Here is a 24,277-nt window from a genome sequence, read left to right as displayed (position 1 = left end):
CAGGTGGTACCGGGGAACGAATGCCCTGTACCCTGGCCTTCATCACCACCTCCACCTGCTGAGCTCACCTGAGCCCTGTTGTGGGCTACAGATGTGGGGTGACCATTTTCGAGTTTCTCTCTCAAGTGTTTTCACAGCACCCCCTGCTGTCCAGAACATGCCTTTTCTTTAGAACATCACTGTCCCAGAATGCTCAGTCCAAGACTTCTGCGTTTATGTGACCAGATAGCGGCTGGCCAAAGAGCAAGTAGTTCTGAGCAATTTAGGAAAGAGCAACTAAAATGCCTTTGAGCACTTTTGGACCTTGCAAGTCTGTGAGCAGAGAGGGTGCTTGGTGGCCTTCCTTCTCAAAGTCTCCTGCCTCTACGCTGGCTCCTGGTGTTGGTGGCCCTGCAGAAAGCCCTTCCAGGAGCAGAAGGCTTTGCAAACATTGCTGTAAACTTGATGTGATTTGGTTTTTGTCAAAAGAGAGAAGCTGGCTTTAGCTTCTTTTCCAAAGGTTGTATATCTTTTCAAAAAAAAATGCATTCAAAGCATGCTTTTAAATGGCAACGACAGCTTCAAAGCTTTGAAAAAAAATCTTTGGAAAACTGAAGTTCAAAGAATGTACACATCTTAAAATCTTTGAGAACTCGATTTCAGAACTCAAACCAGTTCAAACTTTCCTTATGCCCTAGTGGCTACCAGCAAGGCAGCTGACAGCCAGAAACAGCTTTTGCTGAGCCCTGAGTGTCCATGAGGTAAAGGAGTTTTTCCTATTAGTTCAGTGGCTCTTTGCTGGTTCACAGCCAGACAGAAGCCATGTCCCCCTGCACTATGGGCAGATAAAACCCATATGTGCAAGACATTTGCACCAATTCACACCAGTCCTGCAGGGATCTGATATGTTCCAGTGATTATGAAGCAGTCCAACTGTTTGATTTGTGGATGCCTTCAAACTAAGCCCCTTCTTTCTCTTCCTTTTGGTAGGCATTGATTGTTGTAAGAGGAAAACAAGATATATTTTGCAATCTATGAGATGAGCTTGGCTTTTAAGTTTAGAGTTATTTATTTTATCTTGATTTTGTAGAGGATTTATTTTTAATTGTTGTTTTGGACAGGTATGAAAAATATAACATTTATCCAGTAACAAATGCAAACAACAGGAAAAATAAGGAAAAAAGTTTGTTGTTTTTTTTATGTTTGTTTGTTTGTTTGTTTGTTTAGGAGAAAGGAGAAGACAAGAATAAAAATATCAGCAAGTGTGTCAGGTTGAAGCTGCAGTTGCTGGATAGAAACCCCTTCTGCAATGCTATGGATGACTGGATATGCAAATGCAGCCTAGATGTCCTATCCACTACAGGCTGCAGCACGCAGTCTTATTTCAGCAGATGGCAGATAAGCCTCTGAGCAAGCTGATGCGGATGCTTCAGGAGATCTCTGTAGCTGATTTTATGGGCTCGTTCATGCCCTAAGAGCCCATGCAATAATTCTTGGCTTGTTGGGGTCATTCTGGAGGCTTTCCAGCCCTATGTTATCAGTGCTTTAGGGGGATCAGGATTTATTTGTGGGGCTGCAGTGCTGGCAGTGAGATATGGGCAGGGAACGGGACAGAGGGGTTGGGGAAAATGTTCTGCCTCGTAGTGCAGCAGCCTTGGCAGATGTACTGGATCATCTCTGGAAAGTCCCCATCCCACAGCAAGAGTGCATCCAGACTGTGTGCCATGGGCTGGAAAATGCTGGGAGCACAAGGTTTAACTCCTCTGCTCTCCTTCCATCAGGCTCAACTAGTATGGGAATTAATACAGCTCCATACGTGGTGAGAGGGACCAGGAGAGGCCATAGCTACCTCAGGAGCGCCCATAGCTGGGCCAGAAGAGCCTGTAGCCAGGCCAGGAGTCTCTCTGATGGCCCCTCCCCAAAAGGAAGGTGAGCTGTATCTCATCTTGACAGCTGCTGGTTGGCAGGAGGCGTGGTTTCTCACCCTCACATTCTTGATCCTGTTTTTCTGCTTTTCCTCCTTTCCCTACAGAGACCAATCAGACGTGGATCTGACTCACTATTCGTGGTGAGGCTGGGAGGGCTCCTGGTTCTGCCTCAGCTCCTCTGTGGTGAAAAGCAGTACTTACAGCTCAGGATCGAGGTGAGCTTGATACTTAGGCTTCCCAAAGAGCTTATGCCTGCCCTTTAGCAAGAGTTGCTTGGCCAGACCTGTCAAGTATCAACAACAGGAGAGGGAATGGAGTCAGATGAAGCCCCAGCGTGTGCTGCTCCCTGAAAGCCAGTTTGCTGCAACGTGCAGGTGTGTGGGCAGCTTGGTGAGGAGTGGAGGCATCTTGGAAGGCAGTGCTGCCAAAAATCCACCCGCAGCCCACGCTGTCTCTACAAAGAGTGTCTTCAGCCAGTGTGAACATACAGGTGGGAGCAGAGGGCAGCTTCATCCCAGTCTCTTCCCTCTCCATACAGCAGATCCAAGCCAATGCAGGTGGAGAGTGGTCTGAGGGCAACCTACTGGCTCCACTGAGGTCACAGGCAACACTGGATTATGCTGTGCTGCTTCAGATGGGAATAACCAATTTGTTACAATTCTTGCCTGTTCTTCAACACCCCAAAAATATTCCCACACAAGCCCATGTCAGAGGGGTTTCTCATTCCAGAGTGATTCCAGCCCTCAGGTAAATTACACCCTAGTGGAAGAAAGGATTAGGGGAGAAGTGACCCGTGGCACTCCTGGGTGCACAGAGCAGAGGGGATAACAGCTTGGCAAGAGTGGACCTGAGGAAAGAAGGAATCCATCCTACTGAAGCTGACCCAACAGGTAATGCTCCCTGTTTTGATGTCTTGGGGTCAAGAACATGCTGGTGAGTGGGGTTTCTCTTTGCTAATCCTTTTGGGGTTCACCAGGGGCTGCTGAGAGGAGTGTTCTTTGGGTTTAACTTTACAAAAGGAATGTTTTCCCTGGATGGTCATCCCACGCCAGGCTCTTCTCTTGAATTTGCATAGCATGCCTGTGATGTTGCATCCCAGAAATTCTTTCTGTCCACCCTTGCTATGCTTTTTGATACAAGAAATGAGAGCAGTGCAAACTGCTATCTGTGGCCAAGAAGATATTTTGCAAGTGGGATGGATGCAACATATGGGCATGCCAATGCCAATCCACCCGTGCGTTTGGCTGGTGCTTGACACGGCTCTTTTTCCAAGACTTAAAAAACCTGCAACATTCTATTTTGAAACCAGAGCAAATCCAGTGTGTCCTAGTCTCTAAAATCCTACCTTCAACTCTAACAATCACCTAACAAAAAGTTTATGTTATAAACGAAGCCTCTCTTGTCCTGAAATTTAGAAGTGGGTGATTTACTTTTGACTGGATCAACTAGCAAATAATCTATTCTTCTGACTATCCAAAACATCAGTTAAAATGAGGAGTCCCCTCAAAGACCAGATTTTCTCCAGTGGGTGAAGATGTATAATCAGATGTGAATGTGCATGTAAGTTATTTTTCTAAATGAAAGGATCTGACTTAGAACTTGTGGTTAAAATGAGATGTAGTTTAGACTCTGGCATTATTCAAGGTTGCTCAAGATAAGCAAACTTTTTAGAACAATTTGGAGAATTTCAACTTGAAAATTATCTGTCTAGGGATTGTATTAATGTCCTAACAAAAGTATAGCACTTGTCAAATGCCATCCCTATCTTCTATGTCAGTGAAATCAATGTCTTGCCTGTTTGCCATGTTGATGATATTTTGCAGAGAACCATGATGTGGCTGTTCATCGCCATTACTTACTTAATCTGTATTACTGAAAGTTCCAGTGCAAGCCCTGAAGTGTCTATGGACGTTGTAAGTCTTGACTTCCCTCTGCTCTCTTCTTGCTGTTATCCGTTCTCCTAAAAAGCCCAAATCTCAGGCATGCAAGTTACTTACTGTCATGGCCTAAGTAAGACCTGTGGTCTCTGCATGTACACCTTTACCAGGGTTTGAGACAGGGGTTTATGAAAGCTTTTGTCTACACTGCATATGTACACTGAGATTTACAGCAGACTTTTTAAGGAGCTCAGCTAGGTGAACAGGTTTGGTCCAGGCTTGGAACTTTGCTCTTGTTGCTGCCTGAGTCTTCACAAGCACTGATTGCAAAATGAAAGTCAGTTGTGGGCCCTTCTTTACCAGACCTGTTCAGGGAGTTTGAGAAACTTGCTGCTGCCAAAGGTTTTCACTGAAGTCATGGTGTTTACACAGTGTGGGTGGAAGGGACACTGGGAGGTCACTATTCCAATCCCCTGCTGACAACAGTATTTTGCCTCAGGGCATCCATGGCTTGGTGTGGCTCTGCTCTGGGATGGAGACCCCCTGAGGACCTGTCCAATGTTGTCATTTCCTTCCTGTAGGGTGAAATTGTTCACTACCACGGGTACCCCTATGAAGAGCATGAAGTGGTGACAGAAGATGGCTATTACCTTACCTTACAGAGGATTCCTCATGGCAAAGACAACTCAGGAAGCATGAGTGCCTCCCATGAAGCAGAAACACCGGGATCCAGCATGTTCTGCCACCGTAAGTGCCACAAGAAGGTCTGCTGGGCCCTGGGGCCCCAAAAACATTCCTTGGTTGGAGGAGGCCAGGAGCAGGGCTTCTTCACCATTGGCTGGGTCCTCAGCGAAGCATCCCTGCAGAGATGGCCTTCAAGAGAGTAAGAAATGCAGATGTCAACCATGCCAACTTTGTTGGTCCTGTGGGAACTACTGCAAAGAGGAATAGAATGATAAGGAAAATTAAGAAAGAAATCTCACCTCAAACTTTCAAAGCCAGCCAAATCCATGATGTGAGGCACAAAGGAAGCTGGATTATGGACCCATGTACTGGGTAAAGGTATTCCTGGTGGAGCAATTACGAGTCATTTATTAGCCATAATAAATCAATATCCAATCTGATGCTGTCTCACCATTTTGATGGTTTTCTTGCCATAACTTGCATCACTTGCACCACTGTTTCAAAGTGGAGAGGGTAATGTCCCAGTCTTGGCAGGCTGTCACTCTCCTGGGAAAATGGGAGAATTGGAATATGAACTTGACAAGGAAGTATAAAAAGCAACTAGATGTCCATTCAGGTCCTCAGCTGCCCAGGGCAGAAATGCAGGTCTTATAAGACCTGCAGTCTTAAGTTCAAAAAAAAGTTACCCCTTTTCACCAGGGGTTGGAGCAAAGAGGTCCTTTCCAAACTAAATTTTTCTATACGCTCTTCTACTCTATAGCAGTTCAGGCTTTTTTGACCCTTCGTCTAAAAGTTCTTAGTTGGGATCTGGGATCTGCCATATGGCAAGCAGAAATGGGTGGAGATTCTCTTGGTCCCCCCAGTACCTATGTCTCTTGTGATGGGACTGTGCTGTGCACCATAGTCAATTCTCCATCGGGGTGGTGCCAAAAAATTGTCTGAAGTGTAAATGGTGACTTATGTTAGCAGCTGGAGAAAACAATCTTTTGCTTCTCCTTTCAGCTCCCAAACCTGCAGTGCTCCTGCAGCATGGCCTGGTGTTGGAGGGCAGTAACTGGGTTACAAACCTGCCCAACAGAAGCCTGGGCTTCATCCTTGCAGATGCTGGCTATGATGTCTGGATAGGAAACAGCAGGGGGAACAGCTGGTCACGAAAGCACAAAGAATTTGAATTTCACAGTGAGAAATATTCATCTTACAGGTATTTTAATTGAAGCTACAGAAATGTCACTAGATCTTCCTGGGAGTGCTTTTGGAAAGGTGGACGGGATCCAGTGCTTTCTGTTAGGCTCTGATCCTGGTCCTGCAGTTTCCCTAAGCTGGAGAAGTGGCTCTATCACCAAGATCCAATCGGAGTGCCTGTGTCTGCCCCAGCCCTAGCCGGATCTCCGAATAGCCTTTCCCTAACACAGCCTGTCAATTGTACCCACAGCTCTTTTAGCCTTTTCCTGCAAATGAATGACTGCTCCAAAATGTCTGAAGAGCTTCTGGGGCTCCTCCAAGTGATAAGAGCAGATGATACTTTCCAGAGTAAATGTACTACTGTTTAATGGGAACAAATAGCAAATTAACATTGCCACTCAGCAGTAGTAGCACAGATCCAGCAAACATGCTGGTGGGAATGCCACTTTGCAAAAGTTATCACATGCCTGTCACCCTCAGTGTTCAAGATCAGCAACAGTAATTTGCTTATGTCTCCACTGCAGCTTTCATGAGATGGCCATGTATGATCTTCCAGCAACAATCAACTATATTCTGCAGAAAACAGGACAGGAGCAGTTATACTACGTGGCTTACTCTCAAGGCACGACCACAGGTACTTACAAGGGCACTGGATTTAAGTTGGATGTGAGTGGGTAAAAATTTGCATTAATGGAAAAATTTTGAGCATTGGTGGTCCAAAACTGGTTGTGACAATGACTTTTGATGTATCCCACCACTGTCAGAGCCTCAAGAAGGGGCTGTGGGAGATGCAGATGGACTCAACAGTCAAGCTGGGAGCTGAAATGTACCAGCAGTAAAGGGTCCCAGTCGGGACACCAACATGCCCTCATATCTGCATGTTCCAGGATATCAGCATGCTCCAGGGGTTCTTACAATGGACACAGGCATCTCAAGTCAAAAATCATGCATAAATAGCAGGGCAGGGTCTAATTCTTAAGTCAAAACTCATGCATAAGTAGCAGGGCAGGGTCTAATTTTTTCTCACTCCTACAGGTTTCATTGCATTTTCTTCCATTCCTGAGCTGGATCGCAAAATTAAGATGTTTTTTGCCCTGGCTCCTATCACCACAAGCTCAAATATGAAGTCACCCTTGGTCAGAGTGTTTGATCTTCCCGAGGGTCTGATTAAGGTGGGTCCTCCCTTGGCACTCCTCTAGTTCCATAGACAAAACCTCGTTCTTAGGTTTCCTGACCAGGGTCAGCTGCACAATGCAAGGGTGCTGGTTTCCATCATCTCCATCATGAGTGCTGTCCTGGCTCTGCAAACTTTCCTCTAAGTGCTGCCGAAGCATTGTAAACTACAACAATCGATGCCTTTGAACTTCACAGCTCATCTTAGGACGCACAGTGGTCTTTGATAAGGATGAGATCCTGAGGCAAGTGACATCACGTTTGTGCAGCTACACATTCTTCAAAAGCTTCTGCTCCTTGGTCCTGTACTTGCCTGGTGGGTTTACCAACAGCTTAAACGTGGTACGTATCCTCCAGATTACTTCTGAAGTGATCCAGTTTTCTGTTGTTGTGTGGATGTGCAGTCATGAAAAGAACATTGTCCTGTTCTTATCAGCTTTTAGATATGGAACAGACTGTGGTGCTGGCCACTCGCACCACAGATCCCCAGAACAGAGTTGGGGTGGGAGCTGGTCTATTATTTCTCAAGGAAAGTGTTGATGTTATTCCTCAATTTCCCAAGCAGGGAGTGCTTGAGAAATAACAAGGAGAAATCTGTGATGTGTTGCACACTGTCTTTGCAACAGGATCTGGATTACAAGAGTCAGATTTTTACTTTGATTTGAAACCACGTAGACTTGCAATGTGACCTGACATCCCATGAAAGTTGCTAGGCTCACTGAAGGGAGCTCTGTAGCACACTTCATTCTGCTGCCTGCAGTGTGGGTTTGCACGGCACAGGGTTGAGTTGTGCCTTCACAGAGATAAGACAAAGCACTTTGTGCAAATAAGAGCCCCAGCTAGCCTGTGTAATAGACTTGTTGTGTGGCTACAGGACTGGGTCAGATGTATTCCTCATGAGATTTCCCTCTGCACAGAGAATAAATGTCTCCAACGGTTTCTTGCAGAGCCGCATAGATGTCTACCTGTCCCACTACCCTGATTCAACATCCCTAAAAAACATGTTACATTGGCGCCAGGTAATATTTCTTCCTGTTGAATGAGAGCAACCAGGGCTCACATTCTTCTCTCTAAGCTGCCAAGAATCTCTTCTCGATACTCAGATAAAATGCTTCATTACTTTCCCTAGGTAATGGATGTAAGCTAGGTGAACTGTGCATTTCTGTGGCTTCTGTGTCCCAAAAGACAAGCCTCCTCCCCAAGTCGTGCTGTCCACCCTGAGGCAAGATGGAAATTTGATTTATGTCAGTTTCACAAGTGTTGTTCTGCTTCTGTTCTTTCATGCTCTTAACAGAATAAGCAATCACAAATAGCCTCTCACTGATGTTTGAAGCTACCAGTTATCCTTCCTCACCCGCTTTTGTTTCTCTTGTGGTCCCGTGTAATGTATGGAAAATTAACATAGCTCTCTTCCTCTTCTAGCTCTATCAAACAGGGGAATTCAAATATTATGATTATGGAAGTGACAACATGCTTCACTACAACCAGGTAAGAGAAATCTATTCTCATTTGTCAGTTTAAGAAAACAAAACAAAACAAAAATTCAAATGTAATTATTGCTGTGACTGAGACCTAATTTTATGGGCTTTACCTTGTATGATTATATGGGATTGTACCTTTCTTACACTAGGGGGTTGAACAATGCCATTCACTGATGATTTCTCAAAACTCTGGTAAGAAGTATGACAGTTCAAGGCACAGTTAGGACCTCCACTGACATGCATTTATTGAGAGAGAAAGGAAATCCTAAGCAGCAATCAAGAGTACTTTGAATTTTCAATCTGCCTGTGACTTCCCAGACCTTAGGCAATGTTATTCATTTTCCAGAGCACACCGCCCTTCTATGAGCTAGAAAATATGAAAGCACCACTTGCTGCATGGTTTGGTGGCAAGGACTGGATTTCTGCCCCTGAAGATGTAAATATAACACTGCCTCGTATAACCAATGTGGCGTACAAAAAGTACATTCCTGAATTTGTCCACTTTGATTTCCTTTGGGGTATGCAGGTATATGAACAAATATACAAAGAAATTCTTGAACTGATGAAGAAGAACGCCTAGAGGTGGGATAGTCGCAGTAATTCTGATTTCTCCTTTACCTTTGGGCATTCTCTCCTTTACCTTCTTCATGTGAAAAAAAAAGGGGGGCGAGGGGGGTAGGGAAACGGGGAAGGGCTCATTGCGGTGCTGCACTTGTGGGTTTATATCAGTCTGGCAAGTGAGGAAAATTGGCCAATCCAATGATCATAGAATTGTGTAGGATTTAAGTTAATTAAGTAGGTGGAGGTCCTTGAAGGAGTTGGGCATGGACCTTGGGCTCTGAGCCTTTCATGCTCATGGATTTCAAGACAGAAGCAATTTCCGTGGAGCTCTTGACCAGTGCTGTGGGCTCTGGGCGTTCCCAGCTACAAACAGCAGCGCAGTAGCTCTGCTCTATACTGGATGCTGATGTTTCACCAGTTGGGATCACTGTACCTAGAAGCTATCTGGCCGGTGATGATTACAAGAGCTGGCAGATGCTGATGTAGATAAGCCTAAACTTGATAATGTGTAACAGGGTTTTCAAGATTTACCAAGAAAGACCACTTTGCATCCTTTTAAGTACTATTCCCAAGGTACAAACTCAGGTGGAAAATTCAGTTTTGCTGAGTTTCAGGAAATGCTTTTGTCTTCCTTGTGTGTAAGAGAGAAGAGTCTGGTGGAAGCCTATAATAAGTCTAACTCTGTTTTCAGCTTCTGGATTACACTTTGTAGTAAGATACTGATTAGGGGAGGAACTGTGAATTTGCCAGTTTGCGTAATTTACTCTTAAAATATGTCTAGGAGCAAGCAGGGCAAAGGATAAGGCCCTTTTTCCAAATACACGTATGAAAATTAGTAATAAAGTAAGATAGGGTCCTCTGGGCTCTGTGTGATTGTACTCCCTTAAACCTCTGGAGCAACATGGAGATTTCAGCATAGCTGTATGAGGATGAGGGACGAGGCAGGTTGCAGGAGGCAGTCTGGAGGTTTAGAAAGGGTAAGGAGCATGAGATGGCCACTCTCCAAAGACAAACTGTGGGTCCAAGCAGCATGCCTTCACCCAAGTATCTAGAAGGGGTGGAATGGGGCTGCTGATGCACATTGCTTTTGGCAAGCTGCAGCAGAGTCTGTTAGAGTATAAGGAAATCATCAAAAGTGTGAAGATCTTCACTTTCTATCCTTAGAGCTAGAACTGACTGCAGAACAAACAGAACTGGCCGAGGTGTTCTTGGGGTGTAGGAATCAAGCTATAGGTTACATATGATCTATAGATTAATAGAACCATTGAATGGTTTGGCTTGAAGGACACTACTGAATACCTAGCTACAAATCCTGCCACGGGCAGGGATATCTCCCACCTGACCAGGTTGCCCAGGACCACATCTAGGCTGGCCTTGAGACCCTCCAAGGATGGAGCATCCACAACTTTTCTGGGCAGCCTGTTCCAGAGCCTCACCATCCTCTGAGTAAAGTTTTTCTTCCTCATATCTAACCTAAATCTCCACATTCTTAGTTCAAAGCTGTTACCCCTTATCCCATCATTACACTCCCTGATAGATCCCCTCTCAAGGTTTCCTGTAGGCCCCTTTAGGTACTGGAGGGAGCTAAAGTGATTAGCTACCTCCCTTTTTATTTTTGTAATGACACCCCTTTCTGTGTAATTAGTTATTTAGTGCAGGGCTTTGCCTTAAAGCAGCATTCCTCCAGTAATGCATTGTGTTCATGCAATGAATGAGCATGCAAACACATGAGTTTCCTGTCCTTGCACATAAACACCCAGACTTTTGAATAGCAACTTATATATTTTAATTTAAAATTATTAAATTTTTAAGTCTGAAAGTTCCTAAGAATTGCAGTGTTTCGGCTCTTTTTCATTCTGTTCGTTCTTCAATGTTTCTTTCAATTCTGTATTCATCCAAAACAAAGTTCATATTGCACTGTTTCAGTCCATTCCCATGGTGGAGTGTTCTGGTGAAATTCTTCCCAAACCAGGGTCTGAAAGTTCCAGATGGAACTGGTACTTGTTTGTTAAAGGTTCAGCAATTGCTAAGCCGGTGCATTTTGAAAGAAAAGAAAACAGCGAATAAGCAAGGTGCTTGCAACATGAATATTATGATGTTCTGTCATCTCAAATTGCCTCAGTCAATAGAAGGGTTCTCTGGAGAGCTGTGCTGGTCTTGCAGGGACTGAGTCCTTGCTCATCTCAAGCCTATTGTTTTGGAGCTGGAGTTTTCTCTCACAAGAACAAGGACATTCAGGCACCTTGCTCCCCATGTGAATGTCTTGAGATTGTTTATCCTCCATGTGTGACCAAACCTCAGCCATACACCTGCACATGTGAAGGATATTGGTTATGTAGCCACTGACTTAACCTTCTTCCAGATGTTTTCAGACAGAACAATTTTTGATCTGTTCATGTTTGGCATGAGAGGCAGGACAGGCTTAAAACTGTGTTACATCCCACTCAAAATACAGTAATTGCACCATATTTTATGGCCTGTAATTTTCTATCATCATCACAATCAATGTGAAAAAAGCAGCAGGCTCATGTGCTCAGCTGTGTCCATACAGAAGGTGTTTCATGAAGCCATTCCACCTTAAAGATTACAGAGGCACAGGCTTGAAATGGAGATGCACTTTTGTAAGTAATCCTAGGATTGTTTTGATATCTAATTTAAGCAACTGACTGCTCTGTGGTGTTATTTAGAAACTAAATTTTACTGGGATTAATCCAGTCATCCAGTCAATCCAGTCAGGGTTTCATCAAGTCATGTCAGATGGTGCACTGCCTTTTCATGTTGTTTTGATCCTTAACAGCAAGCCTGAAAAACATCATCTGCAGTCACTGGCATTTCTGAGAAGATTCAGGCTTAATGTGAATCTTCTGAGAAGATTTAATTCATTCTCTTGGGGACACGTATCTTTCTTAATGTAGGAACCACGAGCAATTTCTGTGTTATTTCCTATGTTATTTCCAAGACTGTTAGATAAGTGCTTGAAGATGGACTGGGCAGTTGGTCCCCGAGACTTGTGGTTTTGTGTGTTGGTACTTTAAGCAGATGGGAACTGTATGTGCCCATGACAAGTTATGGTTAGCCAAAATCACAGTCAGGTTTAACCACCTCCAATGCTCTTCACCAGCCTGAGCAGGTCTCCGCTCCTGACTGCTGCAATCTGTCCCAGACTGTAACTGTGGGATGTTACTGCTTCCTGAATTGCCTTGATCCTAAGTTAGTCTTTTTCCATCAACAAAAAAGGTCCAAGAACAAATTTGAAAAAATAATATTTTAGTAATATTACTAATTATTAAGTTTTCTGAAGTGCTCAGGTCTGCTCATGAACAGACCAATCTACTTTAGCTTTAAATTTGCTTTAAAGCCAACTGTACAATTAGGAATGACCAGAGGAGCGTAAGATGTTCAGGGTTCTTCTGGGGTCACCAGAACACAGAATGAGGGGAAGAAAATAACTGAGAGAAATCCTGGGTAACCATATCATAATTATTTTGCAATAAGCTTTACAAAATGTGTGCATTTGTTGATTCAGTTTCATGACAGTGAAATGATTGCATGAATAATTCTGGCAAGGTGTTGTGAAAATAATTCGCTATTACATCTAGCCTGACTATGCAACTCTAGCATGGGTAATGCCCCTATAAACTGTGTAATCAGAGATAATGGAGACAACGCAGTCACATGGAGGGACTTTAAATGAGAGGTAGCACCAGATAAATGCGATTTTCCTCACCAGTTTTTTTTTTGCTTGACCAAGGTTCTTCAAGGATACTGACAGGAAATTATGTTTATCTGGCCAGGATTACACAACAGTTGATGTTCCCTTATTGCTAAAAAAGCAGAATTATGTTGTTTTTCTGAGCTCAGGATGCCAGGACCAGATGTCAGCTAGTCAAGTATCTCCCTACTTGTGTTTGCTTACCCTTGTGCTTGGCAAGCGTCAACACTGAGAAGGTATGACAAACACACTGAGCATACCACCTGGCAGCTTGCACGTGTGTAAAAACATCAGAAGCACGAGAGCAAGAGTTAGAGGAATGGCATGCACTGATTTCCAAGGATGTGATTAACAACAATCAAGCTGGTGAGAGCTGAGAAACAGTTGCTTGTGCTCTCATGTGCCACAGAAAAGATGACTTGTTGGTAGCCTGACAACAGAACAGCAGCAGAGGGGATGCAGCACATCTCATGGGCTGTTCCTTTTATCCCACGAGGAGGACAAGTTACAATCCCAAACAAGAAAATGAAAGATGCTCATCAGCAATGTTGTCTAATATAAAGATAAGAAGTAAATAAGATTTGGAGGCAAATTACCACACTACAGTATCTTTCAACTCCTAAATGATTTCAGATGTCTGTCCAAGAACAAGCTGACCTTGGGACTTAAGAGGAACCCAGAAGGCACACTGAGGACCCAACAGCTGGCAAACCTTGCCTTCCATGTCAGATGCAGGTGACCTTGGCCAGAGCACTTGGGCACATATATCTTGGCCCTGATGAGAATTAATATGTGATATGAATATAGTGATTGATTCTTTACTTGCTTAGGAAATCAAATAAAATGTCATTCTGTTTCTAAGCAGTCTTGCCTTTTCTTTCATTAGTTCCTACAACAGTACTGTATGAACATCCCATGAGCATGATTATACAGTTTAATTTTAAGATGTCCATGATAGTCTACTTAATATTTGGTTATACACCCTACCATGCATCAGGAAGCCCTGACATAGTAGGTTAACACCACTGATGACTCACAGTTCTGCCAAATGGACACGCACAACAGAATCACAACAGTGCTATTCTTTTCTGCACTTGCATCTATATGTCAAAACACCCAGTTCTGATCTGCCAATCTCAGAAACTACTAAGGTCTCCATTCTCAGTAAAAGGCTGCTCCTGGTTGGCAACTTCTCTTCTTTCTACCACAGATACAATAAGTACCAGTGCAAAATTTCATATTGTATCTCTAGCAATATTTACTATTAGTATCTGGTAACTCCCCCGGATAGCTACTATCTAATGGAGGCAGAAGGGAAGATCAGAAGCCAACTTAATCCTTGTCCAGAAAATGTACACAAGCAGAGCACATGCTAGCCAGCAGGTCTTTCAGACAGCTACCAAGCAGATACAGAAAGGCATAGGTTACAACATCACGGGCTAAAGGTGGAGAAAGAGCACCATTGTTCTGTGCAATGCATAGCACTTCAGTCAAACAGGCATTGCATAAACTCTCCTCTGTTTTGCAGTCCATATACAAGATGCTGAGGTTGGTGCTTTTCCAAAAAACGCTGCAGAGGTTTTGCGAGTTGCCTGTTGCAAATACAATATCCCTCGGGCCTAAGGAGTTTTGTGGAGGCCACCCGGAACTGCCACCCTGTGTTTCCCACCCAGGCAGCCAGCAAAGCCTGCCCAGACCCTGGACTGCATATCAAGAGGTCAGCATGCTGCTGTGGTCTTGCAAAGCTGCTAAACAGCTCAACATAACTGCCATGTGCTCCAGTTGTCTTGAGTCCTCTGCTTGCCTCAGGAGCTCTTCTAGCATTCTCAAGAGTACCTAGGAGATAGGAAATTATCCTTTCCAAATGAAACATTTTGGCTTTTTTTTTTCTTCAGCAAATATCATGAGCTGAAGATGAAACTCCATAGCTGAAATTCCTTGCCACATAAGCCCGGCTGCTTTTGAAGATGTAATTCATTGCAAGCTTGAGAGGTATGATCATAAGACCAAGTAGAGGAAGTTATCAAATATATGACCAGTGCATCCCTTAATTGGAGGACACATGACGTAGACCAGCACAATGCTGATGTAAAAGGACTCTGACACAGCAGACTCTTTTTATTGCTGGTATGGTAGAGACACCATCACTCCCACCGCAGCCTGATCATACAACAGTGGGCGCTGCCTGGTAATGTATTTTCCTCTGTAATTCAGATTCATGTAGGAGCTATTCTCAGGGTGAAAAAGCTTTTTTCTCAGTTGCTTGCTTCTTGTCATTACCATAGAGGCAGCAACTATGAACATCCGGAATATTTAAGAGGGCAGGTATGTCTCAAAGTGTGAGACCCACTGGGAGAAGAATGAAAGAATGTTCCCAGATGGATGGTGAGAAGATCTGTGGCTCACACTATTAGGTAGAAGTTAAGCTCTAAATTCTAAGAGCTTGGCAAAGCATTAGAAATCTTATGTAATGTTAACTGCGTATTATAAATACATCTTTGCTCAGCGCAGGAGTCTCTCAGGTAGTCAGAATATTTTGCATTTCAAAATATTATGCTTATTTCAAACTGTGTTTATTTAATAAATATTCTTCCTAGAAATCTCTAGAAGCTTTGGTTCATGAGACTTTGGGTCAATAGTGGATTCTGGGTGCAAAAGATAAGTGATAAGGAAACAGCAGAAGTACAGACACCTCTTCATAGTGCAAGCTCTTACTTAAAATGAATTCCCTTTATGTGGCATCTGTCCTGATAGCAATTTCCATCATGTTAGTTCTTCAGTTATATAATCTTTTTACCATTAAAATTTCAAAGATGGGTCTTGCTGCTGCTTGACCCCGTCCGCGTGGAGGAGCACAGAGAATCCTGCATGGACTCTGGTGGGAGCTGGAGCTGGGAATACCCTCTGCTTTCCCACCGCAGCCTGTCATTTGTGGTCCTCAGACATTAAGGAGCTCAGCCAGAAGAGCTAAGTAGGACCAGAGATTCATAATAATGTTATTAACAAATGGCAATGGTATTTTACATAGGCACAAGATGCGGTTGTTGGTTGCAGTCCTGTTTTTGACACAAGCAGCTGCAAACTCAGATGATGTCATGACGAATCCAAAGAGTGTAAATCCAGAGACATTCATGAATGTTGTAAGTCAGGAGAATATTGGATCTCCTCTCTATCTGAACGTTTGTAGATATTTAACTGGGTGAGAGGGGGCCACAGAGGAATGCAGGGTGTGTGGACAGGGCTGCAGTAGCCATGTGTACTGTTTTTGTGGTGACACACGGCATTACGCCATCTCCATGCCATCATTAAGAAACCCTAAATGAGTCCTCATCCTCCCTGCAAATTAAGTGCAATTAGTAGAAGCAGGTTAGTTAGAGACAGCAGCAGCCTCAGTTTGGATTGAATCAGACTTCTTCCTTGGAGGTAGAAAGTTCTGCAGGTTCCTCTCTCCTTGCTCAAATATGTGGCATTCGCTTGTGCCCCTTGACAAGGCAGGAGCCCCACCATGATTTAAAACCCCACTATTGAGCCCAAAACTAAGTGCCAGCAGTACTTCACTGGGCACAGACCCATGAGCACACCACGCTGAGGGTTTCACACAGGTCTCCACACAGACCCTGGTCCTAGCAGACCCAGCAGCACAGCTCCGCAGGCAGCAGACTGAGATGGATCCAAGAGCTGAGCCATGAAATTGCTGAAATTAAACGCCTCCAGCAACCACGTGAAAAAGCGGCATGGCAACCCAGGAGCAGGCGCACTGATTTCACCAGACTGAAACATCCCAGTCTGTTGAATTTTCAGTGTAGATAACGCTGAAGCCCTGTGAGCCCTGTGACAAACCACAGGAGGCCTTTTCAGCCATCCCTGCAGGCTGGGTAGGCCTGTGAGCTCCTCTGCCCTGCCAGCCGGCTCGAAGCTCAGCACAGCATGTTTTGCTGCTAGTGCCAGAGTCAGAAAACTCTTCTGTTTTCAGCCCTCGCTTCCAGAGGAATCCACGTGCACACGCTATGCTCAGGCCTGCTGTATCCTAGCCCCAGGCCACATCTCCTCTTCAGACAGGCCCACAGCACCAGCACACAGAACATCTCATCACATGTAGCCTCACTGCTTGATGTTTTCCTGCAGTAGAAGCATTTAAGTGGGGTGAGTTTCTGAAAGTACACCTCAGGTAAAAGATTTTTTCCCAACAACAGGTTTCTGAGTCCTTTTGGCTAGAGAGAATGAAGACAGTGAGGATGGTGACTCAGTCTGGAGACGTTTCTCATACTGTTCTCCTGGCTCAGCAGGGGCATCCCAGATGATGAGGGATGTGCTCTGTGTCAACCAATTGTCCCAGCTATGCCATGCTTACATCTTGTCTTTTCTTTTCCCAGAGCCAAGTGATCTGCCACAGAATGTACCCCAGCGAGGAGTATGAAATTCTGACTCGCGATGGTTACTATGTCAAACTGAACAGAATTCCTCATGGGAGAGAATATCCTAGGAACATAGGTATGGCTCTATTTGGCAAGGAAGCCAGCAAACAGGTGTAACATCTCAGACACTGCTTGATTTTTGGGTGGCCCTCTATGGAGCCACAAGTTGGGTCCCTTCCAGCTCAAGGATATTGTGTGATTCATTGGTTCTGTGATTCTAACGATCAGTTACCTAAGATCCAGGTGAAGGGATGAACCTTACTGGGACAGTATTTATCACTAATGCAAAAAATACCAAATCCATGGCCCTTCTCCAATTTGCAGTCAAGTCTTTAGCAACCAGCACAGGAAAGCATGCACACAGCACAGGAACCTCTTATGTTATCAAGCAGCAACTCAGTTTAAAGGCTCAAAGGATGCAGACATATCTTAAGAAAGCTCCTCATTTAATTTTTCCCCTGAAAATTTGTGTCTTTGAGGTCTGTACTACCTCAGTGACAAACCTAGAGGTCTGAGAGTGTGTGGTTGTCACAGTCAGTCCATGTCTGCAGTGCTGAGCTCATAGAGATGAGCACATGGGGCCTGAAAGGTTTGGTAGAGACATCAGCAGCTCTTCAGCCTGCGACAATCGCAACTCAACTACAGCCAAGATTTCTTAATGTCCCTGTTTTGATACCCTCCCTCCAGGCAATACAAAAGAATATTGCATTTGCTCTGACAGTGCTAAAAGGAGGCCACAGTAGTCTGAATTTGGTAATAGCAGAGGAATTCCGGTTCAATAAAACATGATGTTTATTTCATATCTAGGCCCCAGACCTGTTGTGTTTCTTCAGCATGGGCTACTTGGTGATAGCAGCAATTGGGTTGAAAATCTGGCTAACAACAGCCTTGGCTTCATACTAGCAGACTCTGGCTATGATGTGTGGCTGGGAAACAGTCGGGGAACACGCTGTTCCCAAAGACACCAGCATCTTTCCCCCGACCAGACTGAATTCTGGGATTTCAGGTAGGCTGGGGTGGATTACAAAAGCTGGCAAACTCTCCTGTGTGTCACCCACCTCTAGGCGGAGGCTGATGCCTCCACACAGGCAAGTCAGAGCATCTAGTCCGGTGAATGGCTACCCCCAGACCTGCCAGAGGAGCCTGAAGGCAGGGAGGCTGGAAGCACCTGTGCAGACCTGCCTAGTGACATGGTGCCAGTATCTCACTGCAGATGCCATGTGTCTCCACCCTGCAGAATCCAGGACTGCCTGTGGATGTCCCAGACCAGTCCTCCCAGCAAGGTGCCTGCAAGTGGCAATCTCTCCCCCTCTTCTAGATGTAGTCCCCAACGACAAGGAGGGTGGGTTAGTGAAGGGGCCAAGATGATCTTAGAGGTAGTTTCCAACCTTAACGATTTTAATGGTTCTATGATTCCTCTGAAATAGTCTGGGAAGTGAGTTTTCCTTCTGCTCAGAAACAGTCTGAAGTAAGACATTTTAAGCTGCTACTGCCTGCCCAGCACTTGTCTCCAGACTTATAAATATGCTTGCAGTAGAATAGCTAAGGAAGTGCATCTGCACTTACACTACATCACGCTAAAAGGCACGTGGAACAGGACTCCCTGTCTCTGGCATCCTGATCTGCAGAACCAGATCTTGATCTGCAGTTATGCATTGCAACTGAAATACTGTATTGTATTGATGACCAGGCTCTGCAAATTCCTAGCAATGGTTATGGAAGGACTAAGTCTTCTCAATGGAGGATGAGGCCATGGCAGGAGAGATGCCTTTGGACTGTGTGTAGCATCACCTACCTTATGGCTCTCCTTGGTCATGGAAACTTTCTGTTGAGAAGCTATCTGCAGATGTCAAGCTCTTCTGTACATACCCTTGCAACTCATGCTCTGTTCCTGTATTGCAGCTTCCACGAAATGGCCATATATGACCTGCCAGCAATGATCAACTTTGTCCTGCAGAAAACAGGCCAGAAGGAGCTGTACTATGTGGGCTACTCTCAGGGTACCACTATCGATGTGTTAGAAGGGGTTGGGCATCACCTTTCTCTCTAAAACAGGGAAGATGTTGCCTGGACCACCTCGAAAACATTCACTTTGCCATCTGTAAGCAGAAAATGCAGGGAGGTCCTACATGTGTGAGCGACCAAACAGGCATGTTAAGACATCTCAAAGGTCCCTTGCAACACAACAGCAGTGCTCTCCCTAAAGGAGAAATGGGAGGACCAGCATGTTCCTACAGCAGTAGGAAAGTGCTAGGTGACCACAGTCAGGCCCTGAAAAGCAAATTCCAGCCTGGAAAGCTGGGTTCTACACCAAACACAAGTGCATTTTGCATGGAGTTCAAGGCTTGTGCACCCCAATCACAGTGCTTTTTTTCCACCAGCTAAGCCATCATGGGTACGAGGTGACCTAAGGGACAATGAAAGTAGCCATTGGGAGGTGATACTACCGTTCTTTTCTCCTTGTGAAAGGCAGAATGCCCCATTAGTGTTAGTCATTAAAGTGTTTTGTCAACCACAGGAATAAAAATGTTGTCTCTTTCTGGCTAGCACTAACACTGAACAGAAAGTTCAGAGGCACAAATTCCAGATTCCTAATTCAGACTGATGTCAGATTAACAGACATAGGCAGCAGGTTCATGCAAACCCTTGGGCTAAGCACCTGAACAAAATCCAACAAGTCTCAGATTGTTTTTCTGTTTTCTCAGCATTCATAGCATTTTCATCCATGCCAGAACTGGCTCAGAAAATCAAAACTTTTTTTGCCCTGGCTCCTGTAGTAACGATGAAGCACGCCAGAAGTCCTGTCTTGAAAATGTCATTCCTTCTTAACGGAAAACCCGAAATGCTTCAGGTATGAGATTCACCCCTACTCTAATCCTCTGAATGCTAGAAAACGGACATTGTTTCCAGGCCATCTGAAGCAGCAGAAAGCAGCTGATTTCCACAGAGGTAATAGCCTAGGGAAGGGAAATGTAAGAAGCTACCTTCACCATTTGTTTCCCCAGATCCTATTGGGCAAGACAGATGCCTCACTGAGGATAAGGAAGCTGTGGAGATTTCTTCCTAACCTGTGCAGGCACCCGCTCCTGCATAAGCCCTGTGCCGACCTATTTTTCCTGCTGGGTGGCTTCAACGAGAAGAACTTCAACATGGTGCGTCTGTCCATCAGTCCAGCAGACTCAGAGCAAGGCACTCAGCAAGGTCTGGAGGCCCACGAGTGGCCACCAAGGATTTGTGCATGGTCACTGGGCTGGGCAGGGTGTCCTTGCGGACTCGCTGAACATGGGCTCTGGGAGAGCACCTTGCAGGGAGTTTCCCTCATAGGGACAGTTGGTGTCCTTTCCTGGGGATTGGAGACTTCTGGTTTCAGGGAGGAGGGCTGCTCTTGGTGGTGGAAAGCTTAAAACTGCTGACCTACCAGTTGTCATCTACTAGCCCTGGAGGAAGTGAGGTTTGGTAGGGCATGGGGAACGCTGAGGCTAAATGTTGCTAACAGTTTGTTTCTTCTTCCAGAGTTGTATAAGAACAATTGATTTTTAATTTGAAATTATGTTTGTGAACCTGACCTAACTCTCTAGGCAGCACAACACAGTAGAGGCTCTTGGAAAACACAATCTGGCAAACATTGTGTCTGTTCCTACTCACCTGCAAGCAATGATATCTTGAGTGTGTTTCCCTGCAGACCCGGCTAGATGTATACACAGCCCACTATCCTGATAGCACATCTGTCAAAAACTTAATACACTGGACCCAGGTATGTCCCCTGAATGGATGGCCTCACCCCTTGGCTGGTCTCTGAACCTGGTGTCTCCAGGTGTGAGAGACCAGCACGTGTTGATGCTAGCAACTTGTGAGGGAGGAAAGGGATAAAACAGAGCCTGCAGAAGGGGCTTAGGATACAGGCAGAGCTGCTCTGTTTCCCATTATTTGCTCTTTTTCACTGCACTGAGATGTGTGCACTGGGCTGCTCTGCTGGGAGCCAGCCCTTGAGAGTCTTTGAGGTATGGAACGCATATGGTGGTCCTGCCACGTCCCGCTGCATGGTTATCCTTTCCCCCCAGGTGAAGACATCTGGAGAGTTTAAAGCTTTCGACTACGGCAGCAAAAACCAAGCTGCATACCACCAGGTAGGGGTTGCGGTGCTGGTGTCCAGGACATCTGCATCCAATCCTGCAGCCAGGCTCACACCAAGCCTGTCCTGTGTTCTGTGGGGCTAGGTGAGCCCGTAGGGTTTCCCAGATGATTCTCACGTCCCTCCAGGAGAAGCCTCTCTACTACCAGTTGGAGAAGATGCCTGTGCCCACAGCAGTGTGGTCAGGGGGTGAGGATTGTGTAGCTGACCAGAGGGATGTCCTCCTGCTGCTGCCACGCATCACCCACCTCATCTCCTACATGCACATCACCGACTGGAACCACTGGGACTTCATCTGGGGCCTGGACAGCCCTGGACGCCTCTACAGCTGCATCGTGGCTATGGTGAAAGGGTCCCAGCAGGGCAAGACCCAGCTCAGCAGTGCCCCGAGGAAGCAGCGGGATGTGATCAGACCCCAATAGCGGTACACTGGGGATGGCTGAGCCAAATTTTTCTAGGCTGCATCAAGGGGTGCTGGGAGGGGCCCTGGCCCTGCTCATGGCCAAGGGCTCGAGTGGGGCATGGAGAACCCGTCTTCACCAGGGCCGGGTCATGGCTTCTCCACTATGCAGTGGTGCTCTGCAAGTTCCCACCCTGCTGAAAAACGTGCAAAAACACGGTGCTCCCTCCCCATCACCACCCTCCACCCAAAACCCCCCCCCCCCCACAAAACACAACAGAAATAAGAACTTGAAGGGGATTTTTTGTGCATTGTCAGAGCTCAGTGCTAAGGCGAGGGTTAAACAGCAGCTCAGCCCTGGGGTGAAGGTTCAACAGCAGCGCGGCCCCACGAGATCCGGGGCGGCCCCGGAGGCGGGCGGACGCCATGGAGCGCGGCGGCGGCGGGCGGCGGGTGCTGGTGGTGGGCGCGGGGATGGCGGCGCTGGGGGCGGCGCAGCGGCTGCAGGGCACGGGCGGCGTGCGGCTGCTGGAGGCGGGGGGCCGCGTCGGTGGCCGCGTCTGCAGCCTCCCCTTCGGTAGGGAGCGGAGGGCGCGGGGCGCGGGGGTGGCAGCGGCCCCGGGATGACGCCGCCTTCCTCCCACAGCCTCAGGGCTGGCAGAGCTGGGCGCTCACTGGATCCACGGGCCCTCGGAAGGGAACCCCGTCTTCCGCCTGGCTTCCGGCTACGGCCTGCTGGGCCCCGGGGCCACCGAGGAGGAGAACCAGCGGGTGGAGGCCAAGGGACACCCGCTGCTTCCTGTCATCACCTACGGTAGCTCAGGGAAGGTGCTGAGCCCCGAGCTGGTGAGCAGCACCCGCAGCCTCTTCAGCGAGCTGCTGGGCTCGGCCCAGGCCCTCGCGGGCGTGTCGGAGCTACCAGCCAACAGCGTGGGGCAGTACCTGCGGGCAGAGATCACCCGGCTGGCCTCCGCCTGGGATGAGGACAAGGATGACAAGCAGCTGCGGCTGGCCATCCTCAGTGCCTGCCTCAAGCTGGAGTGCTGCATCAGTGGCACCCACAGCATGGACATGGTGGCCTTGGGGTCCTTTGGGGAGTACACCTCGCTGCCTGGCCTGGATTGCACCTTCCCAGGGTGAGCAGGAGCACCGGGAACACCCTGTGCAGGGGTACGTGGCAGTGAAGGAAGGTGTCTCTGGTCCTATCCTCTCCTACAGTGGCTACAGCAGCCTGCCTGAGCGCATGCTGGAGACCCTGCCAGAGGGCACCGTCCTGCTCAACAAACCAGTGAGGACTATCCAGTGGCAGGGGTCCTTCCGTGAGGAGGGGGACACAGACAGGGACTTCCCTGTCCGGGTGGAGTGTGAGGATGGTGACTCTTTTCTCACTGACCATGTTATTGTCACCGTCCCACTGGGTGAGGCTTGAGGGGCCCTGCCCAACCACTGCATCACTCCACTGAGCCCCTGGGGCAAGTGGCCTGGTTGCAGTGGAAGGAAGCCACTCCACCTTCTCTCTGCAGGTTTCCTCAAGGAACGGCATCAGGACTTTTTCCAGCCTCCCCTGCCTCAGAGGAAGGCAGAGGCTATTCGCCGCCTAGGCTTTGGCACCAACAACAAGATCTTCCTGGAATTTGAGCAGCCCTTCTGGGAGCCTGAGCAGCAGCTGCTGGAAGTAGTGTGGGAGGACGAATCACCTCTTGCTGAGCCCAGTACTGACATGAAGGCCAACTGGTTCAAGAAGCTTGTTGGCTTTGTGGTCCTGCAGCCACCAGAGCAGTAGGTGGCCCGGCACTTTGGCCCTACGCAGTGCTGGTTTGGGGGTCTTTCAGGGCGATGCGGTCTGGAGCAGGTAGGGCTTCAGGCTGTGCAACTCAGTCCCCACCTCCCATCGGGTGCTCCTTCTCCCCACCAGGGTTGGGCACGTCCTCTGTGGCTTCATCGCTGGCAAGGAGTCAGAGTACATGGAGACACTGAGCGACGCTGAGGTTCTCAGCACCATGACCCAGGTCCTCCGCACACTGACAGGTACCTGATCCTCCACCTCCCCAACACCTCCATATGCAGGAAGAGGCCCAGCAGGCTGGGGGCTCTGTCCGGCCCTGCCTGAGATGTGCCCCATGGCCCACAGGCAACCCGCACCTGCCCACACCCTGCAGTGTGCTGCGCTCCTGCTGGCACAGCACTTCCTACACACGTGGCTCCTACAGCTACGTGGCTGTTGGAAGCTCTGGAGAAGACATAGACATACTGGCACAGCCACTGCCCGAGGATGCATCTGACCCAAGGGTAAGGGCATGGAGGGTAATAATAGCGTGGGACTTGGGACAGCTCCAGTGTGCAATGGGGTGTGCAGTAGCATGTGCCCAAGGAGCACAGAGCTCTGTGCGGGGTCACTTGGGTCCTTTGGTGTGGAATGGCGGGACAGGGTGGGGAACACCTCATCTCTTAAACTGGGGAGGTGTGGCCCGCAGAACACATCCCAGCGCCCTCCAGGCATGGGGCATTTCCCCAAGGCCTCAGGCACCCACTCAATGGGCCGGCGTCAGGGACGGCCTCAGGCAAGCTGTGGGCACGTGTAGCCGCGGGTGGGCCTGATGCTGCCCCCGGCCCTGACCCCCGCCCCGTAGCCGCTGCAGGTGTTGTTCGCGGGGGAGGCCACGCACCGCTCCTTCTATTCCACCACGCACGGCGCGCTGCTATCCGGTTGGCGGGAGGCCGAACGCCTCAACCAGCTCCCGCGGGCCGCGGCC

The 24,277-nt window shown here is 47.3% G+C and overlaps 3 protein-coding genes across 3 annotated transcripts; all 3 read left to right on the top strand.

Annotated features, from left to right (window-relative positions):
• The first annotated feature begins 2,753 nt into the window (after positions 1 to 2,753).
• Positions 2,754 to 8,884, top strand: LOC122175273 (lipase member M-like). Its single transcript, XM_042862791.1, has 10 exons — positions 2,754 to 2,840; positions 3,731 to 3,820; positions 4,366 to 4,531; positions 5,471 to 5,669; positions 6,175 to 6,284; positions 6,686 to 6,822; positions 7,022 to 7,165; positions 7,771 to 7,842; positions 8,246 to 8,311; positions 8,651 to 8,884. The coding sequence occupies exons 1-10, from the start codon at positions 2,835 to 2,837 to the stop codon at positions 8,882 to 8,884; spliced, it is 1,224 nt and encodes a 407-aa protein (XP_042718725.1). The 5' UTR covers positions 2,754 to 2,834.
• Positions 8,885 to 15,612: 6,728 nt separating this feature from the next.
• On the top strand, positions 15,613 to 21,546 carry LOC122175434 (lipase member M-like). Its single transcript, XM_042863121.1, has 9 exons — positions 15,613 to 15,717; positions 16,951 to 17,068; positions 17,800 to 17,998; positions 18,895 to 19,002; positions 19,696 to 19,843; positions 19,998 to 20,144; positions 20,675 to 20,746; positions 21,054 to 21,119; positions 21,253 to 21,546. Exons 1-9 carry the CDS (start codon positions 15,613 to 15,615, stop codon positions 21,544 to 21,546), a joined length of 1,257 nt encoding a protein of 418 aa, XP_042719055.1.
• Positions 21,547 to 21,950: 404 nt separating this feature from the next.
• On the top strand, positions 21,951 to 24,148 carry PAOX (polyamine oxidase). Its single transcript, XM_042863233.1, is given in 7 exon segments — positions 21,951 to 22,101; positions 22,171 to 22,660; positions 22,743 to 22,942; positions 23,048 to 23,303; positions 23,440 to 23,552; positions 23,656 to 23,955; positions 23,958 to 24,148. Coding segments are annotated over 7 exon segments (1,659 nt in total). The 3' UTR covers positions 24,107 to 24,148.
• Positions 24,149 to 24,277: the final 129 nt, after the last annotated feature.

This window comes from Lagopus leucura, unplaced genomic scaffold (genome assembly GCF_019238085.1).
Source record: "Lagopus leucura isolate 7727_CA_CO unplaced genomic scaffold, USGS_WTPT01 Super-Scaffold_739, whole genome shotgun sequence".
In the NCBI taxonomy this organism is placed as follows: Eukaryota; Metazoa; Chordata; class Aves; order Galliformes; family Phasianidae; genus Lagopus; species Lagopus leucura.
This window is presented reverse-complemented; position numbering and strand designations above follow the sequence as displayed.

Excerpts from the sequence above, each read along its gene's own strand:
- LOC122175273 (XM_042862791.1), top strand. Across the intron at positions 3,821-4,365 it reads CTGAAGTGTCTATGGACGTT|GGTGAAATTGTTCACTACCA; the intron begins GTAAGTCTTGAC and ends TCCTTCCTGTAG. Across the intron at positions 6,285-6,685 it reads CTCTCAAGGCACGACCACAG|GTTTCATTGCATTTTCTTCC; the intron begins GTACTTACAAGG and ends TCACTCCTACAG.
- LOC122175434 (XM_042863121.1), top strand. The coding sequence starts at position 15,613 with ATGCGGTTGTTGGTTGCAGTCCTGTTTTTGACACAAGCAGCTGCAAAC. Across the intron at positions 17,069-17,799 it reads AGAATATCCTAGGAACATAG|GCCCCAGACCTGTTGTGTTT; the intron begins GTATGGCTCTAT and ends TTTCATATCTAG. Across the intron at positions 20,145-20,674 it reads ACGAGAAGAACTTCAACATG|ACCCGGCTAGATGTATACAC; the intron begins GTGCGTCTGTCC and ends GTTTCCCTGCAG.